The sequence below is a fragment of the Odontesthes bonariensis genome, chromosome 7, assembly GCF_027942865.1.
Source record: "Odontesthes bonariensis isolate fOdoBon6 chromosome 7, fOdoBon6.hap1, whole genome shotgun sequence".
Lineage (NCBI taxonomy): Eukaryota > Metazoa > Chordata > Actinopteri > Atheriniformes > Atherinopsidae > Odontesthes > Odontesthes bonariensis.
In genome coordinates this window covers 30,160,854-30,181,473 of record NC_134512.1, presented here as the reverse complement: position 1 = coordinate 30,181,473, position 20,620 = coordinate 30,160,854, and the positions used below count along the sequence as shown (strand labels likewise).

The 20,620-nt window shown below is 41.3% G+C and overlaps 1 protein-coding gene and 1 non-coding gene across 2 annotated transcripts; both read right to left on the bottom strand.

Moving 5' to 3' along the window:
- Window positions 1-7,572: 7,572 nt before the first annotated feature.
- On the bottom strand, window positions 7,573-19,473 carry eif4g2b (eukaryotic translation initiation factor 4, gamma 2b). Its single transcript, XM_075470505.1, has 19 exons — window positions 19,367-19,473; window positions 16,671-16,796; window positions 15,820-15,922; window positions 15,540-15,671; window positions 15,358-15,424; window positions 15,124-15,275; window positions 14,856-14,966; window positions 14,392-14,574; window positions 14,028-14,169; window positions 13,730-13,893; window positions 13,512-13,619; window positions 12,970-13,098; window positions 12,085-12,189; window positions 10,984-11,199; window positions 10,566-10,824; window positions 9,835-10,039; window positions 9,508-9,716; window positions 9,261-9,382; window positions 7,573-9,175 (listed from the first exon to the last, which is right to left on the bottom strand). Exons 6-19 carry the CDS (start codon window positions 15,205-15,207, stop codon window positions 9,110-9,112), a joined length of 2,103 nt encoding a protein of 700 aa, XP_075326620.1. The 5' UTR covers window positions 15,208-15,275; window positions 15,358-15,424; window positions 15,540-15,671; window positions 15,820-15,922; window positions 16,671-16,796; window positions 19,367-19,473; the 3' UTR covers window positions 7,573-9,109.
- Window positions 13,182-13,360, bottom strand: LOC142384950 (small nucleolar RNA SNORD97). The gene has a single exon (XR_012770138.1). It is a non-coding gene; the product is annotated as a small nucleolar RNA SNORD97 (small nucleolar RNA).
- Window positions 19,474-20,620: the final 1,147 nt, after the last annotated feature.

Here is a 20,620-nt window from a genome sequence, read left to right as displayed (position 1 = left end):
CTCAGACCTGGTTTAATACAAGAATGTAGCGACCTTACACGCTGTACTGTATCTTTAACATTCATCTCTTCATGCTACAATAAAGCAAACTCCTGCTCTGACTCGCAGTGCCTGGGGTCATGTTACACCTTGGAACAAAGGCAAGCCTCTCCTGTTTCCTGACCGTGTCAGAAAACTCCCACCTCTTCTGTTTTTTTTTTTTGTTTCCCACTAGCTGAAGCAGAGGCTGTGTCAGAGCCAGCAGAGGGCGACATTGTGCTCACGAGCTGCAGATGAGGCTGAGGAGTCCAGAGGGGAGGCGGAGAAAACCAGGGCCCTGGCTGAGGCCCAGGCCCTCAGCTACCAGCGGGACAAGGAGACAGCTGAAGCTGACAGGGGACGGCTGAGTAAAGAACTGCAGGAGCTTAAAAAGGAGGTCAAGGGACAACACTGAACTTGATCTGTACTCTCACCTGTTTATAATAGCAACAGCGCATAGATAGATAGATAGATAGATAGATAGATAGATAGATAGATAGATAGATAGATAGATAGATAGATAGATAGATAGATAGATAGATAGATAGATAGATAGATAGGGTATTGTAGGCAAGCATGTTGATAAAAAGCAAGCTATCAACAAGTTAATCCCCCACTATGAATTGAAATTTAAACAGTGACCGTTGGATTTTATGTTTGACTTATCAACAAATCCCAGCGAGAAAGCAATAAACAGTTCAAGTATTGTGTGTAAAGCCTGAAGTATATTATTCTTTAAACATGCTCATGCCCGTAACATGTTCCTTTGTTCCAATAAACACAGGCACTTTAGATCAGTCCCAGATATGTCATCCTGTAGTCTGAACTCTTTCCTCAAAGAAATAATGCTTTCCAAAAAGGACAGCACCTTCATAGAAATAAAGCTAAATCTATTCTAGAAGTAGACAAGAAGGTGGTCCACATGTGCATTTTATTCTAAAAAGAAACAAACAAAAAAACAGCAAAAACTAAAGACTAAAGCCAAACCCAGATAAAGTTGTCTTTCTTTGTTTTATAGTGATTTCAACACCAATTCTTCCTTACCATACTGCAGTAAACACTCCATGTAAACAAAGAAGATAATGACATACACTCTGACTTCTGAAGACAGAAATTCTGTTTTTGGACAGTGAGTAAATAAAAAAAGACATCTTAATCCTCCATCTACATAGGAAGTTGTTGTAGCTTGCCATTTTTCCAAGTCTGTACTCCAGGCTGTGCATAAAGTCTGTTTTTGTGCATGAATATATGGTTTGGCACACCTGAATGTGTCTGCGTGGACGTGTAGATTTAAAAGGCATCAGTCAGATGGTGACAAAGTAGTAGATTGCACTATTTCAAAACATCTTTCCAACGAGTCATTACAGCATCATTTTATAGATTCACTCCCTCTCGTGTGCTGGTGATCATTTTAGAAATAATTCTGTCATCAAAGATATATTATTATTCAACTTAAGAAAACTACTGGCTTTGGCAAAAGTGCAACAGACTCTTAACTCAGCCAAAGACCAAAAGTGAAGCTTAACTTTGAGCTGAAAAAAAAAAAAGCTTATAAATCACTCTTATCAAAAAAACAACCTGTAATGGACTCAGAATATATCCATCTCTCTGTGGGAGTCTTTGTAACAGAAGAAGGTGGATCATTCAGCAAAGGAAATGCTAGAAATGTGCTCACTCTAAAGGGGACTGAAAACAAAGAGCTTCTGAGCAGGAAATATGAGGCAGGCAGAGGGAGAGAGGCCGTGCATTCTGATAAGAAAAACAATACCCTCCGATATCTTCACATAGCAAATAGGTGTTTACAGCCAGGTTAAGGTTTAAAGTAGCTCAAATTGGACTTTGAAATAGATTTAAACACCTAAAAATATCAATAGTGCTGCACGTCAAAAAACTGTTAGCGTTTGCAAGTGTAATAGCCAAGATTGCTATTAGCTCAGAAGACCTCAAAGACCTTAAACAGGGAGCCAGTTAAGACTGGGTGCTGCTGTTTCTCCTCCTGTTGACAAACTCCTTTCCAGAGGAGAGGGGTGGGGGGGAATGTTAATTACATAAATGAATTACTTATAGCAAATCACCATCATTTTCATCATGTTGATTTGATTTGCAGTGCAGGGAACAAGCAGATGTCTTGAGGCAGAATAGATAAGTATTTTTAGGCACAGTTTTCCAATGGAGTTCCTTCCTCTCTGTATCCAGATTTCATTTACCTAAATAAGCCAAGGGGCAAAAACAGGATGTATCATCATCAGCAGATGAAATCAATTCAGTAGTGACCTGTGACATCTAGTCTAAAATCTGCCTTCCCTTTCTTCAGCACACTGATCTGAAGCTTTTACTGGCACAAACAGAGAAGAACTCCTTTGAAACCAAGCTGAAGCTGGACCGGGTGACTGGTGAAAAACAGGCCCTGCTGCAGGAGAGCGAGAGCCTGGAGGGAGACAGGGATGAGCTCCGACTCAAGCTGAGACAAATCACACGAGAAAATGTCCAAATTAAAGAGAGGTGGGTGCGTTTTATTGGCTGTGTACATCAAACGAGTTGTTTTTTTATGCCCCATACCTACGAATCATCTTAGATATGTACCTTCATCCTCAAATTTTGCCCTCAGGTTTTCAAATGTCAAATCATCGAGCTAAACAAAATCGAACTCAAAGATTTTTTATTTGTGTGATTAAAATCCTGACAGTTCCTTTGCATCCACTGTACTATTTTTTTCTTTGTTTTGGTATTTTTGGGTGTTCTAGGCTGCTTTCCTTTGTCTTTTTAAAGCCCCCCCCATCTCTGAGGGTCCAGTTCATGCTGATTGGTCGCTGACTGGTTGAAAATGATGGCGTTAGAGGCAGCTGCTCATTCTTTGAGGCATGCTTAACAAGCCACAAGGCGGCCATTATGCTATTGCATTTCATGATGATGCGGGCAAGTCCCAGATGAGAAGCCTGAGCTACAAATGAAGTGTTTCAGTAGGAGTCTAAGAATGGTGATCTCTGTGTTAGAGAATAAATACTGCTAGTGCGAACTGTTGGCTCTGTAACATGGTACGCATAGTACATGGTACACATAGTACAATCATAAAATAGCTGGGTACACGCTTAAATAAAAGGAGAAGGCCAAAAAAGTATAATATGACCTCTATAAATATTCAAAGTATCAATGCCACCTGGAGTTATCAAACTATTTCCGACAAAGTCTTGCTCACTCTCATGCCTATTTCAGGGTGCGAATAAAAGCTCGGGGCATCATCCCCCAGTGTCTTACCTGCAGTGCTTATGTTAATGTTTTACCTGTGGTAGACAGCGGTCAGAGCGCTCTCAGTTTGGAGAATAAAATAGTGATAAAATGTGATAAAATAGTGAGCTAAAGCTAAAAACTTTTCAAAACAGAGCCATCAGAGGAGCAAAACATTCACCAGCTAAAACAACTTAAACCTAAGAAAATGTTAGGGCATTTCAAGCAAGAGCCACACAGCAAATTTTTACACTGTATCACTTATGTATTAGACATTTGTCACTACGCTTTCTCAACCACAGAGCCTGTGGTCTGTTCCAAAGCAGTCTGGGCTACGACCCCATGAGGCCACATGGACCGTGTTATGCAGTCACAGTTTGTGAAACTGTTTTACGTGAAAGTGACAAGATTTAGATGACGGGAAATGGGCTCCTCTGAGCTCTTCTGGTGACGCCACTCTGCCAGTAGAGCTTCTGATTCACAAACTGAGAACGTTCTGACCGCTGTTTACCAGAGATGGGGACTCAAGTCACTGTGACTTGGTCCCATCTCTGCTGTTTACTCTAGAATAGATGCTGACTATTCATACACAGGAGAGGATTTTTGTCCTACTTTATGTTGGAGTTTGTGTTGTGCTCATAAACTATAAATAAATGATGGATGGAGCTGCCGTGTCACCTATTGCTTTGTGGATTGTTGTTTTGAGAGCAGAAGTTTAGCCAGGAGCTGGAGAGCTGATTGGATAAAAATGAGCTTTTCTGTAGGAACTAATGTCCATTAAATGATTCAGTAATTTTCAGAGGGACTGTCAGGACACATCAAGGGGAGTCAATTTAGCCAACTGCAGCATGGCGGCACTTAAAAAATGTATTCAATTAATCATTTATGAGAGAAATTTGCATTTTTCTAATGGCAGTCGTTTTTGAGCCAAAGATGTTTTGGAGCCAGCTGTGTTACTGCACTTTTAAGGCACTTAAAGATCTAAACAGGGGAGTGAAAGAGAGCCATGGAGTGAAATGTTATATCCTATGGATTTTTCCATAGAATTTACAGCTGAAATAGCCTGCAGGCTGCTTTAGGCAATAAAGGAAGTTTGTGAAAGTTGGATTTAATTTTTTTTCCAAGATTATGTTGGGATCCATTAAAACATTAACAATATAAAGTGCTGAATACATGAAAACGACTTCTCCATATTCCATTTAGTGCATTTTATCATCTTGTGGTTCCGTGGTATAATAATTCTTCCATTTCAAATCCCAGAGAAGATGTTAGGTGAGAACCACAGAAACAAAGATCAGAGCCAGAGAACATATGGGACATACATTAGCTTAATTTCTTTGATAACCAAGGCCCGATAAGGCGTACTTGTTCACCTTAGTGCGGAGCGCAGGTGGTATGTGAGGTCTTCCGTAATCCTCAGTGATTCTTCAAAGAATTACGGGAGAAATCACAGCACACTCAATGATGAGCACAGTCAGTCTAGATGAGTGAGATCTGTGTTTCGTTCTGTTTGCAGTGAGATGAATTTGAGGCATAGAGCAGCGGCGTTGGAGGAGGAGAGCAAAAGGGCCACCCAGGCCCAGCGGGAGGCTGAGGCCGAGAGGCGTCTGGCAGAGAAAGAGAGGCAGGAGAGGACAGCCGAGAGCCTCAGCTGGAGGGAGAAGCACCAGGAGCTGGCCGACGTCCTCCGAGCTCAGGAGGGCCTGAAAGCTCAGAGGCAGAGCAAAGCAGTAAGAAAGCGCTCCATCAATGCAGTGGTGTTCATCTCACCACCACTGAACCGCTACTGGTGCTCTGTGAAGAACAGAAGGCAAATATTTCGTCTTGCATATTCTACTACTCCATTAAAAAAGTTGGAAACATATGTAAATAAAAAAAAATGAATGCGGTCATTTGCAATTCAAACCCCATATCTAAGATAACAAGCACACACTAATTAAATTAAGAGGCAAATTCTGAGTTTGATGATAGAATACAATAGAATAGAAAAATACTTTATTCATCCCCCAATGGGGGAAATTCAAATTAGTCTAGTAGCTCAAAAAAATTATAAATATTTACAATGATTGTAAATTGACAACAACAATAATAATACCAATTCTAGTAAAAAATACTACTACTAACTAATAATAATAATAATAATAATAATAAATGACTAAATAAACAAACAAATAAAATAAAATAAAATAAAATAAAATAAAATAAAATAAAATAAAATAAAATAAAATAAAAAATAAAATAAATAAAATAAATAAAATAAATAAAATAAAATAAATAAAATAAATAAAATAAATAAAATAAATAAAATAAATAAATAAAATGAAATAGTGACATGTTTGATAAAAAAAAGATCTCGGACATTTAATTTGGTAAATTGGCATCAGATCATTATTATGATTGGGCATAGAAAACAGATAGGGAGGGAATCAGCACTCGGTCAAAGCAGTAATGTAAACAATTTAGGCAATTTCTGCAGAAGTCTCAAAGTTTCTGTATACGGAGACAAAACACTTATTTACACAATCATAGAAAAAGCAATTGTAGCCTATTAGTTCAACCAAAACTGGACTTAATTGAGATTCATTTAAAAAAAAAAAAAACACAACATTTTTAATAATTCCCAACAAGGCTGCTCTCATTCACACATTTTTTTTTCTTTTTGTAAGACAACTAAACACTTTAGAAAATGTGACTGAAAATTGGCCCATCAGACGAAACGTCAACTCATTGTTCCCTGAAGCATTTCCAGACTGTCACTCAGTTCTGGCAAAAAAAAAAAATCCTGATTTTATTACCACAGCATCATCGAACAAAGGCACCATACAAATATCTTTAAAACATCTGTGCAGTGAATTTCTCTGCTATTATCTTATCTTTGTGTTACTTTCAATTATACAGTTGAAATGATCTACACATTCTCGCATTGTTATACAATTTATACAGTGTCCCGACTCTTTTAGAAACCGGCTGTAGCAGCAGTGTTCATAATTGGAAAATGACAACTGTCGACACTGATGTACTGTTTAAAATAATTTTCCATGTGTGTTGAATAGCTCTTTGGGTACATTTTAATCTTTGCATTTCATCTTTCCCAAACAGTGCCAAGCCAACATCAAGAGCTATTTTCTGTGCATGACAGAGAGCGATCAACGGGTTAAAATCCTCAAGAATCCAGATGGAACCACAAAAAATTTTACGGTGAGGTGATACTTCATGAGTTCCTGAACCAGTCGCCATGTCATAAGTGTGCCGACGGGTGAATGTTTACATAATTTACAACACATCTGTTCTTTGGAAAAAGCATTTATTCTCCCTGTAACACCGCAACATCACTTTCTCTTATGTTATGGAAAGGAGGGAGACCCCGTTTACATCTCCACTCCAGAGTTCAGTCCTGAGGAGCCTGAGAGGAGTTCATCCAGGTAAACTGACCCCTTAGCACAGTTCCCCATTTGCACACTGAAGTCAAAAAATAAGAACTCTGTGCTTCGAAGCAGTCATTTGACACAGCTGGATCATAAACTTAAGTGTTTTGTTGCAGCCTATTGCTGTGTCATTCCTTTCAAAAAGCATTAAATCCGTTTGCATAGTTGATATTTAATGATAAAGGTGAATTAACGTGCCACACCGCATCAGGCACCAAATGTTGGAAAATTCCTCCACATAAGATGCCCAAATGTATCCCGGCTTACAACTCCGTCAGCCAGTCTCATTTCTCCTCACTTTTAGGAGTTGATATATTGTTCAGAACATTTGGCCATTATTTAAGTCAGAGGCAGGAGGACGGAGGAAAACCACAGCACAAATTAGATGAGCCCAAAAGCTGAAGTCAGCTGCATTAAGTCCTGTGGCCACCAGGGGGGGCTCAGGCGCACCAACTACAACTCTCAACAGTACTCGGAAGACAGTGAATTCACTGAAATACTGGCTACTATATGCGCCCCAGGAAAGGACCACTGTTACAAAGTCCAACTACATATTTAATACATTAAATAATGGGTGTTTATTTTCAGGAGCATGTTCAGGATCTCTGCCCCAAATACAGGGAGAGATCTTGGGCCAAGTCACTTTGATGAACTGGCTGCCTTCGGAGGGGAGCGACCTGAATCCGCCCCCCCGCGCAGAAGCAGGAAGGTGGTGGAATACTTCTGGATCCCTACCAACCAGGAGTGATGATCGACATTTTTCAGCAAGTCTAGGAACCTCCTGACGTGTCAGCGAACGCTATCGGACGGTCAGCCTCTCAATGTTCCGTCGCACCCAACAGTCGTCTTTTATTGAAGAGGTTAAATATATAAAGCTGTGTAAATAAATCAAAAACAGTAATGGTGCTCATGTACTGGACTTTATTGACATTAAAGCAATAGGAGGTGCACAATAATTATGAATACGTTACAATAAGATCCAAATAGTTTTTGCCCTAAACATACACATGGCTTGTGAGCACTATTCTTGGGAAAAATGTTTTATTTAGATGTTACACTTACGGTAATCATCAGTTATGACCCGTCCCAACTTATTTTGCCAATTTAGGAATCACTCATCTCATTTTCCATAATCGAGCGTTTGAAGAAAGAAAAAAAAAAAAAAAAAAAAAAAAAAAAAAAAAAAAAAAAAAAAAAAAAGACACAGCCCAGTTGCTCCCCTTTATTCCAAATTCTGGGCAACAACTCAGCATTTTCTTGGGTCCATTTCAACGAGAATACTAAGCTGCCAAATTAAGAAAAGCTTTGCTTTCGCTCTAAAATATTAATACTTGTAAACCAGCAAAGCTTCCTTGGAAACATCTGCTTCAATAATTTGTGCAATAAGGCCAGAACTAAATAAAATACTTAAACCATTTGCCAGGGCTCAGGATATTTTGTTTATCATTATCCCAGCACAAAAAGAATCAAACAGCCCATCTAAGAGGTAGAAACACAGGCAACTTTGAAACGTTACGGCGGCACACCAATGATTACACGTTTTAGTTTTAATATGTTAGAGAATGGGGAGTACACTGCAACCATTAATGTAGTAGACAAGTAAGAGGGGCAGTTAACGGAAAGATGTCTCCTGACGAGGGAGAGCTGACTTGGAAAGATGCTCATCAGTGACTATGAAAAGCACCCCCCTCTCCCCACAGAAAAAATAAATGGAAAACAGACTTTTTGTGACAATGGTACGACTCAGACACCTTTATTTGTTATGAAATGTTTGCCAGTTAATCACCTTTTTCCTTTCTGAAACATTGACTCATTCTGGACTTTCTCTGAATGGAGAGCGGAACCCCCTCCCCCACTGATGGTGCTAAACGTCTCACAGTACGGTGAAGAGGAGTCCAGGATGGACCCTAGTAGCAGAATTTAAAGCAGCTCAGTGACAAGACCTTCTGTTTATGGCTGAATGCTTTTATCCGTCATTAGTGAAAACAGCCGTCAATTTAAATTACTGGAGGAGAGCCCACACATGGTTAAATAAAGCTGCATCCTAAGAGGGGAGGTTGAAATCTGTAAAAGCTGAATGGAAACATGCAACAAAGTGAAAAGTAACAAACCAACACGGTCAAAAGGAAATCAAAACAAGGAAACATGGTTGAGCCACTCTGAACTTCAATTCCTGTAGCTGATCGGGACACGGATTCAAAAGTCAGAACAACCATCGGGGAACAGATCAAACGATGCTTCTCAGCTGCTCGCACACGAGGCTCTACGGGTAACAATCTTTCAGTTTAGATTTGCAAGTCAGAAGCGGTTGAGTGTCGCGTGGTAGTGGTTAAATTAAGCATGGTGTTAAACAAAAAAAAAAACAAACAAAAAAAAAAAAGGAAAGACGAGTCTAACAACGAGGAAAGGTGGATCTACGCCATGAAGCTTCAGCTTGTTTTTCAGTCTGCTTCCTCCTCTGACTCCTCCTCCTCAGCCGTCTCCAGCCAGGTGAGCCACTGGTTTACCTGATGGGACAGAACAAATCCAGAGTTAAAGAGCAGTTCGTTTGAATTAAACCGACTGCAGGTTCTCCACTTGGCATTACTGTACCTGGAATAAAGCTTTTCCTTTCCCAGGGAATTCTTGGGTAATGTCTTCTTTCCATGCGAGGAAGGCTTCTTCTTCAATGATCTCCATGTCGTAGAAGTTGACAAAATAACGCAGCAGCATGCCTTTTTGGAAAGAAAGCATTTTCGATATTTTTTTCTAAAAACTCATTTGTAGGATGAATTTGTCGATTACAAAAAAAAAAAAAAACAGCGTTGAAAAAAACTAAAAGAAAATAAGGGCACTGTACCTTTTGGGAACGTGCTGGCGTTGCAGTGTACCTGCAGCGCGTACAGGGCGCTGACCTGCAGCTCAGTGTGGTCGTGCAGGAACTTCTGCATGACGGGCTTGAAGGCCAGCAGCAGCTGCTTCTCCTGCTCCAGCTGCTCTTTGGAGGGGGCCGCCAGCTGATCGTCACCCTCGGTCATGCACAGCTCCTGGGAGATGTACTGCAGGAAACTGAAAAAAAAAAAAAAAAAACAGAAGAGAACACTGGCTGGTTAAACTCAAGCCCCTCGAGTATAAATCAACCAACTCAGTGTGATACTTGTCTTTATAGTTGTACAATAACATTTACCTTGTCATGAGGATGTTGACAAAGCCTTTGTCAGTGTGAAGCTTGGGTGAGATGTTGTCTTTAATCCACTTGTAGATGGACTGTGGAGAGGGGTCTGCCTTGATCTGCTTCAGCAGCTCCTTTTCCAGCTTCAGCAGTGGGAACAGGAAGCTCAGGCCTTTCCCCTCCAGAATCTCCAGCATGCGGTCCTTGTTCTGATCAATTTCTGTCATGAGGAGGAAAAGTAGAGAAAGGGGTCATGATTTTGACAAGAGAAAAAAAAAAAAAAAGGGCAGTTTTAGGTGACCTCGGGGTGAGTTCTGACTTCTAGAGGAACTCTTTCAGGTGGTTTTTGAGGAGAGGAAAAACATGTTTCAACTCCGGTGCAGGAGCTTCCAATCAGCTCCAAAAAAAATTTAAATAAATGTTGAGTGGCTTCACTTGTTTAACTCTGAACAAGTGGCTTTCTGAAAAGCCAGAAATCTCTCTAAATAAAATCTCTTCTCTCAAATATTACCATATATGCCATCGCAGGTCTCAGGTCGGGTACTCACATTAGGTTTTTTTTATGCATATCCTACAACTGACTCAGGACCTAGGAAGTAAGAGCCAATACATATGGCTTTCTATATTCATCAAGCAGCTTTTGTGATGTGCTGGCCTTGATGTGTGGATGTCTTCATTTATAAAATGATTCAATACGTATGTAGATGCATGGGATAAGATTCAACATGGGGGGAGAGGGCACACACCTGGAAGCATCTTCTGCATGTTGACCTTGCTCTGCTGGAAGAGGTCCGTGAGCCACTCGCGGTCCTTCAGCTTGGCCGACTGCTGCAAGCAGAGCAGGAAGAGTGGGAAATGGGTGCCATTCTCCAGTGGGTGAGCCAGCTCTGCCACGCTCACCAGCTCCGCTATGATGGCCCGGGCCGCGAACTGGGCCAAGTAGGACTTCACCAGAGGCACGTCCACCTCGATCTTGGGGCACTGGTCCAGAACGCTGAGGAAAGCCTGAAAGTTGTGAGAGAAGATGCAACAGCGTTAAAAGCGCTGCTTCTACGCACCGTTGGATCAATGAGAGAGAAATCGTTACAGTAGACCCTGCAGACAATTTATTGCCATTTGAAAACGTCCGAATTAAAGAGCAACCATCCGCTTGACTCGATTTACCTGCATGAAGCTCTCTCCAGTGATGAGACCCTCAGTACGGAGTGTGTGAATTAGAGTGCTGGCGTACTCCTTGTCCTCGTTGGGGCGATCCAGAGAACATACGATGATCTTACAGAGCAGCTCCGGCAGAAAATGCTTCGGCGCCTTCATCTCTCGCACGCCGTTCACAGCCTCACTCAGGTTCTTGGTGTTCAAGTACTCAGTCACAATCGCCTCCTGAAGAAAGGAGACCAGAGATGAGTTGTGGCCTGTTCTCCAGGCTTGTCACAATGAGTTGGAACAATTCTTTATCAATCCCAAAATGAGAAAATACTAATTATCACTAAATTATGTTGCAGCAAGAGCTTAAACAACCATTAACAATTGTAGAAAAAAAAAAAAAAAAAAAAGCCATTTTGTAGAGTTCTTGTTGTGGGCAGGAATAACCTCTTAACATTCTTTGTTGCAGTGGAGCTGAAGAAGCCTCTGACTGAACACACTTTATCGTTTAACGTTATGTGGAGGGTGTTCAGCAATGTGCATCATGTTGAGCAGCTTTTACAGCATTCATCTTTGAATTAGCAGTTCTGGGGACTCCAGAGCAGTCGCCAGCACAGAGCCAACCTTTCTTTAACAATTGGAGCAGGTTTTTTTTTTTTTTTTTCTTCCTAAATATACACTGACTGATGTTGTCCCAGCAGATGACAGCAGCACGGCAAAGCAGACTGTCCTCTCCCCAAAATACCTTTTAGAAAATATGCAACATCCTGCTGCAAACAGTGAAGGCTTTAATCTACGTCAAGTAGAAACTGCTTCGTCCCTTCTGGTAGATGTCAACTCATTTGTGCTTCTTATGCCACCTTCTACTATGTAGAAGCCAAGTAGGTTAGTGCTTCCAGTACCATTTGTCTTGTGGCAAGCAGGACCTCAGGGAAAACACTCAAGTACTTGTGGTTAAAACAAAAGCACTTTTAGATGAGTGTGTGTAACAAGTTGTTTGGGAAAACTAGCCATCACTGAACTACTCTTAAAACAGCTGACTGGAAAGGTGCCGAGACAATGCAACAGTTTTCCGATTTAATCATACAGATGTGACACCCCGTTTACAATCGTTTTGCCTACCGTGGTTTTCAGAAGCTCCTCCTTTGCGGGAGGTGGTTTCTTGTTTGTCTTCTGAGGTTTCTCTTGAATGGGAGGAGGGTTGGTCTTTAGGCCAAGCTGTGGAGGCTGAGGGCAAAGGTCGTGTCATTATTTCAAAGCTACACTTTGACAAATTTTAATGTGACATTGAACCCAGTTCGTCTTAATCCAACCTGATGAAAAAGAACCAATGCTTTTTCTTAAACCTTGCATATCTTTTTTTTTTTCAGTGGATCTGAAGATAATTGTGTGTTACAGTTCACTTCTGGTGCGGAACTGTACAGATGCGGGTTTGCAAAATTTGAGCTACGCAGCGTTTGGTGTAAACAAACAGAAATTATAAAGAACATGTGTAGATAGATTAAGAAAATAAGATTTGATGTCAAGTGGTCACATATGACACATGCCAAGGTGCATGCCAATGCAACGCGTGAACTGATGTAAAGATATTAACATGAACAAGTAGCCATGGCTTCCTAGCACTGGCACAACAACCACGAATTGTGACCAAATGAGCCGTGTTTTTCACCAAACCCGTCAGTGGTTTTCATGCAATGGTGTATCAGTGTAGTGTAGACATAGGGGCTCACTATAACTGTGTTCTTATATGCGTAGTTAAGTTAATGCAAAGCAGAGGTGGTGGAAATTACAAATGAAAGGGATTTGCCTCAATAAAAGCAGTCAATACTATGTACTGGGTACAATTACTCAGAAATTGCAGAGCCTCCAGCATAATCTTTCCAAACAAAAATGCCTCAGAACTGCAGCTATTATTTAAAAATTCTCAGGACCAAGCTCGCATATCTACATTCTTTGTTTACGCTTCATCTACATTTGTGTTCTAATCACAAGCTGCAGGTGTCTCACCTGTCCAAGAGGCGGGGTCTGAGAGCGAGGGGGCTGAGCACTGGGAGGCATCATGGTCGGGATCTGAGGCTGGAGCTTGGGCACCTGGTTCTTGCTGAGGAGGAATGACTGGGCAGGCCTGAGGCTGATCTGGGGGCCACGAGGCAGCACAGACCACAGCATCAGCCTTAATCTATGCACAAACACTAAAATCGGCATTTTAGTGATACGCAATGCCCTCATATCTCATAATCGCAGTCAGTGGACCTGCTACCAGTTAGAAGAGAAAAAGAGCTGAAGTGGAGGAGGGTTAGGAAAGCTAGAGGAGATTGAAGACAGAGTAAACAGTGAAGGAGAGTGATAGCAGGTTGTGTTCCTCAGAATAACGCGTCTTTTCATAATCACTGGGCATTAAGACTCCAAGGACGTTAGGAGAGCAGGATGCAGCCATCACTGCTACTGATATATCATGTACAGCATCAGGCTCAGTTCATCACAGAGCCTGAAGTTTCAGTAGCGCAAAACCGTGTTGAGCGCTGCAGTCTGCTTTGAATTCAAGTTACCTCGTCTGCGTTGAGCTGTCCTTTCTTGCTGAAACGCGGAGGCGTGTCCTTGGACTGAACCTGCTGCTGGGCCGCGTGGTTCTGGTTGAGGAAATGCTGGTTCTGCACCTGTTGGGAGGGAAAAAAAAAAGAAAGGAAAGGTTAACACTTTGGTTAACACTGCTATGTGTAAACGATTGTTGTTAAAGTAATATTCACATCCACTTTTAGAGAATCACCTGGCTGGACTTAACAAAAGACTTGGCCCCCATTTCAAACTGTGTCTGTGGAGGAGGGGCGATGTGGCCGCTGTGGCCATTGAAGAGCGGGTTGGTGCGATGGCGTCCCATAGTGGGCGAGTACCTGTCCTGAATTACCCCCGGGCCAGTTCCAATCCCACTGCCTGGGAAACAAGGAACAAAAGATGATGTTGGGTCAGGTTTCACACAGAGAGAAACATTTCAAAGGGAGCTTTAAAGAAATCCGTCTGATTCCGACTTGAAAATTAAATGAAAACGCGAGACGTTGCCACCACACCTGGCATCTGTCCAAACATGTCGGCCAATCCCCCGAGAGTCTCTCTGTCCAGTTTCATTCTGTTGGGTATGAAAGGGCTTTCCAGGAAGAAGTCCATCTTCATCCCCTGAGACATGGTTGCTGGGATGAAGACACCCAAATCCTAACAACCAAACAGAGTCGGTCTCATTAAATGATCCCAAAAAATAAAATAAAAACTTCTGGGTTTTAAGAGTTCCGTGATAAATATTACAGAGCACTGATAAAATAAACTTCAGTTCTATCTAAAGCACAAAAACCTTGACATGCACAAAACCGCGTCTTTGTTGTATTTCAGGTCAATTATTAACAATAAATCAAAATAAGTTAAAAAACCTGCCCTCACTTTCACTGCATCCTGACGGATCTGGTTAATCGTCTTTGGTCCGTTGTCGATGAAGGCCTTGCGGGGGATCCAGTTGTTTTCACGCAGTTCCACTGTATCTTGCAGCAGGAAGCGGATCCTAGCAGGCAACTCCTTGTTGTTCATTAAGGATCGCATACGGCCAAAGTACTGATCCATTAAAGACTGGTGAAAAGATGGGAGGAGTAAGAATCTGCACTTTGCACATAAAATTTTAAAGCAGGACTTGTCGTGACATTAGCAGTGGGCCAAGCGGGGCATTAGGTGAGACCAGATGATGAGTTAAGCCAAGACTCCAAATAACATGAATGACCCGCATAGCAGCACAGGCAGAAAAATGTCAGCGGGAGAAATGTCAGCATGGGATGAATCTGGAATGTCATTCCAGACGCCAATTTAAAGCCATATATAAATGCCCGACGTGGCCCCCATTTGAGAGTCATTACCTTTGCTTTCTCATGGTCGAGTCTCGGCCCCACTGTTCTCATTATCTGACAGAGGCATTCCAAATCCTCCCCCATATCCTTGAGCTGGACTCTCTTCTTCTTTTCCAGAAGCTTCACAAAGCATCACAGAAGATAAAAGGCAGGAGGTTACAGCAGGGAAACTGGTATGCTTTCACAAAATTGTTAGAAATGAGAAACTGACTCCCAATGAAGCTCAAAAAGGATAGAAAAATTTAAAAAAAAAAAAAAAAAAAAAAGCTGAACATACTGTTTTGATGCACTTATGAAGGATAGATTCATGGATGAGGTCGAGTTTGCCAAGTTCCCCGATGAATTTAATGTTGCCAAGCATCTTGATCTTGGCAATGGCACGCTGCTCCTCCTCCTCAGAAGTAAGAGGGTTGTCATGTTTGTCATAGACTGAGGTCAGAAGAGGAACATCGGGTTAGAAGAGACCAGTTAATGGCAGATGAGCCATTAACTCTCACGACTCATGACTTACTTTCAACATTTCTGGCGCGGTTTTCAAATTCATCTTGAAGCTTGGAAATCAGCAATCTTCTGAAGGTCTGCAATCACAGCAAAACAAGATATATCAATACAGGTGTTGTCCTACAAGTATAGATTGCTGGAAAATATCTTAATTTTAAAATGTATTCATTTAGAAAAAAATCTGTCACATACTGTGCTTTGCTTTTGGGATGTTTGGATCTCAGATGAAGGGCCATCAAAGTTTGGTGCGTCCTCTGCCAAACGCAGACATAGCTGAGCATAGAGCGAGCTATACTTCGGCTCTTCTAGGGCTTTGTCTACAATCTGCACACCGACGCAGGAGAAACAACCCAGAGCGGAACCACCAAAGTCATTAAAATGAGTGACAATGAGTCACGGAGAGCAGACTGCCAAGTATGGATGAATGCATGTCCATTTAACAGAGCTCTAAAGAATAAAAGTATTAATTTACCAGCAAGATGATTCCTTTAAGGACGAGTTTTGAATCTACGCCCACATTCAGGAGCTCAAGGCATAGCTTGTCAAACTTCTCAGGCGTGAGTTTGTTGAGTATGCTGGAGAGGAAAAAGGAGGAGGAAGGGCGAGCCAGCAAGGGTAGGAAGTCAGAATTAACTGGGTAATAACATGAAATGCAACTGTATCATCTAGCTTTTCTCATATGTTTAGTTGCATGAACAGACAGTTTACAGAAACGCCACCAGACTGAAGACATTTCCATCCTGATATAGCTACAAAAACTTTAGTTGCCGTAAGAGGCAAACATACATCGCCGTTTACATCATTCCTCTGAGCTCAGGCCACATATTCAGCCTCCTGTGGCTACATTCCTGAGGGAAACTGTCATCTCTTCATCTTTTGTACTGATAAACATCACCTGATACAGACAGGCAAAAGCCTCGAGTGCCTTTAGCAAAGCACATTTTCTCTTAATGACTATGTCCCATCTGTCAGTTTAGTAAACAACACAAGTAACAGAAACACAAGAGATAAACTTCCTGGCCCACCAATACGGCTTTAAGTAGCATCAGCATAAGAAAACTGTCCTTGAGAGACAGCTGAAATTTAAGTCTGACAAGCTGCAGGGTATGTCTTGAAATGCATTTCATCTCATGTCCTATAGTCTTTGATCCAAGTATAAAATAATATCACAATGGCTCATACATTTACTGGCACTTTGATGCCGTCTGGTAAAACAGTGTTGAGCCAGGAGATCTAAAGTCTTACATGACATTTCAAGACTTGATAAAAGACAAAAAAAAAAAGGGACCTGGGATGTGTCAACAAAATGGATCCGAACCTTACCCCCTCACTTTCCTGAAGATTGCATCATGTCGCTCTTTTTCGTTGCTGGAGTTGGCATCTCGTCTAGTGCTTCGTGAAGGAACCCATCTCTGAACGCTTTGCCCTGGGGTTTTCCCCAGGAACTCGCTGTAGGCAGAGAAACAGAAAATGAGCAGAGCGACACAGAAAAAATGACGACGCTGGACGCTCCTGAAAAGCAGCCAGATGGCCCAGCAACAGTCATTGTTCTTGCACAAAACCCAAACGCCAACAACACCAGCTACACTCATTACATACGCTGCTCAGCACCAATCTTAACACCTTCCTAAATTCAGACAAAGGAGCATGGAACCCTGTCACCACATGCAGTCAGAACAGTACTCGGTTTTAGTAAGTTTTCGCCATTTAATAAAAAAAAAAAAAAAATAAAAAAAAAAGATAAAATAAGATGATCCAAGGCTACCGAATCAGCGCATGGACGTTTACTGATAATCTTTGCCAACAAATCATATTACAGGAGTAATGGGGGAAATTGTCCTGGAGTTCTGGCCTAATCAACAAAGCCATCTTGCCTTTTTGTTCTGCAGCAGTACTGCTACTGACAACAGCTAAGGGTGCCACGTTAGTATTCAGTAATTCACTGCCCAATGAGAACGCTCTGGGAAATAAAAACAAAGCTAACCTGTTGCCGACAGTCTTGGGATAGTGCTGAGGTGCACCCCTACCACCTCCTCCCCCCGAAGAAGCACTGCAGAGGCAAATGTAGGAGGAACACGTCAAGGTCATGGAACAAGCTTCCTTCTGTAACTCTCAGGAAAACATATTTTACAGTTCTCTTTTAGACCGGCTGAGGCAAACACCGAACCCTTACAAAACTGACCTAAAACTACACAAAGTAATCAACAACCTAAACGTTGCACATCTATATTGATGCAAAGTGTTTCCACAACGTGTGCTTGGAGAATTCAATTTTTGGATTTGCAGAAAAACAAGGAACACAGTCTGCTCCTGAAGACCAAGGGAAGCACTGAATTAAACTGAGGAGAAATGATAGGTGATGACAAATGTTGTCATGAATAAGCACTCGAGAGCCAGAGGAAACTTTGAGAGTTTGCTTCCATTTCTAAATCAAGCTGCATGAGAATTAATGCACCATTCAGTCAGCTGAGGAACTAAGCTGAGGCAACTCCCAGGTACCCTACATTCAGCCAACTTGTGTGCAACTATATTACAAAGGCCACACTTCATGTTGCACTGCTCGACACATTTCATACTTTGTCTTCTGTTTGAGTTAATTTGTGCGACCTGGATTTAGCTCCATTTGATTAACTTCAGTTTATAACGTGAACAGTGTGAATTGTGCTCCTTTCTCCTCCACTAAGCAGACAACAACTGGCTCATGGAAGTTCTATTTTGAATAATTTGTAGTTTTGTCAGGTGTTTGAGTGTCCTTCAGATTTTTTTCCCCTTTACAAACTGTTTCAATGGTCAAACTTTCTCATAAATGACCTCTGCTTGATTCTTTTTAAAACTGCCAAGCAACAAATTAGGTGTTTATTAAGAGTTCTACATTTAAGACTTCAGGAGGAATTCAACAGGTTGTCGCTGCCCAGTCCCTTCTAAGGAAGGGGAATTGAAACAAGTCTACAAATTAAAAGCTACATGTAGTTATATGTATGTACAAGTAGCTAAATGCTCAGTGATGACAAGGAAAGGTAACACTACTCATTCTTAAGCTCCTTCCTAATTTGACAATCTAAATCATTCATGAACATGCTGCACTTATACTTCAACACACTGATTAGACTCTCACGATATGTATCCATCATCTGTCTTACTGCCAACATAGTGGTATTTGAGGGTTTTAACTATTAACCCCTGATTACACTAAAGACACAAAGCAAAAACATTACATTAGTGATCTATAAAAAAATAAAAATAAAAAAAAAAACTCCAATGCTACATGTTTGTCTGCACTGGATTTATTCTGGCACAGTTCTGAGTGTAAATCATCTTTATATCAAAACATTCAGGGCCCAAAAGTACACTTACCATATATGTGTCTAAAATGCCAGAACAGACAGAGTGTAAAAACACTAAGGAGTGAGAATAAGGACTGCATACAAAATGTTGATGTAAAAATAAGTCATGTGTCAATGTTTAGTGTTGTTCCTTAAAAACAATAGACATTTCCAAATGACTCCTCTGCTGCCATTTGGTTATACACAACATGCTCTATCCTGCTCTCATTCCCAACCATCAGCTCACTTGCTGCCGAACTGAACGGATCATTTGCACATTCAGGACATCAACCAGCTTTATGAAGCGTTTTTTTTTCCTATTATAGTTTCATCAGCATGTCTTTTATGTTATCTGACACAACATCTGGAGATAGAAACTTTTAGAACCCTCTGAAAAAACATCATCTATCTATCTATCTATCTATCTATCTATCTATCTATCTATCTATCTAATCCGTGTGTGCTGCCATTTGTAATATATGACCAAAAAGAGAGAAACCATCTCTTGGCTCCATACCCAGCCCCCATTTCCAAAAGGTCCCACAAAAAGAAGTGTCTGACAGCCATTTCAAACATTCCCACATCCTGCCTTTTTCTTAAGGCCGGAAGTTCCAACCCAAAAATGATGGCAGAGCCCTGGAATAAATCTTGAGATTTCCACATTAAGGGTTTCCTGCAATGTCGCTGGTTTATTACCTGAAACGAGAAGCACCCCCTTCTGCAATCGCACTCTCCACTTTGGCGGCTTGACAATGAGAATCCTCAAAAGAATAAGAATAATTGGAGGGGATGGGGAAAACGGAGCTGCGGAAGAAAGAAAAAAAAAAGATATGAATATCCGTGGTGGTTGAGGGATATAAGCCTTGCAAAGGCTACATGACGACTACTACAAACACTTAAAATAGATGAAGGAAAAAAGTGTGCATTCCGAACCACCCTGTTATCCAAGAACGTCTCTTTTGCCAATTTAGCTGTCCTGCTTTTGTCAAAGGCCAAACAACCCATAGAAAACCATCACAGCATATCGTCCTACAAATTCAAATATGCTGCGAACAAGTTAGCATTTACACTTAAAGCCACCATTTGATTTTATTGCTTAATACGGCGACAACAACTGCCAAAATGTATTAATCACCAGTTTGTTTTTTCCTTTCCCTGGCTACAACAAAGCAGAGGTGAGTCAGCTAACGGCTAACTGTAGCCGCTAAAGTTAACCAATTAGCTAGCTCGCTATGAGGCTAAATCCATAAATTAGCTACGCCACATTAGAAAGAGGTTTTCCAAATTCAAATATCACAAACTAGGTTTAATCGGCTGTCATACACTAAGAGGAGAAATAATTGCCATTGCACACCAATAACATAATCTCAATCTGAGATGCTTTATGTTGATTTGTTATTCTGCATCGAAAACAGGGCTAGCCCATAAGCCGTTACGTTAACGTGACTCTGTGGTGCAGTGGAATGGGGCAGGGCAGCGTGGTCGCCAACGTTCCCATTCGACTGTGGTTGTAGTACTACCCCTTTGCAAGGATAAGAACATAGGGGTCTAAGGCCAATTTTGAACTGAATATCACCAAAGCCCTTGCAATGAAGCATATAACCTATAACTTATTATATGCAAAATAAAGACATTACACATCAATGTGCGTATTTATCTATAAATAAAACCTTGAGTAGCTAGGCGACGACGCCATTTTCTGCAAGAATATAAATCAGCAGAAGCATCGGTAAACTAGGCTATCTGCCGGCTCCTAAGCTAATATGCTATAGCTTGAGCTAACTGATGCGAGGACTTGCTAACAGAAGCCATTTTGGGTGAACCGGTGCAGTTCCGTAAGGAAAAGAAATCTGCCTTACCTTTCCTAAAGCACCTTCAGTTTTGTTTTGTTGTTGGACCACCAAAGAAGAAATGAGACTGTTTTGAAGTAGAGTGAATTATGACACGGGA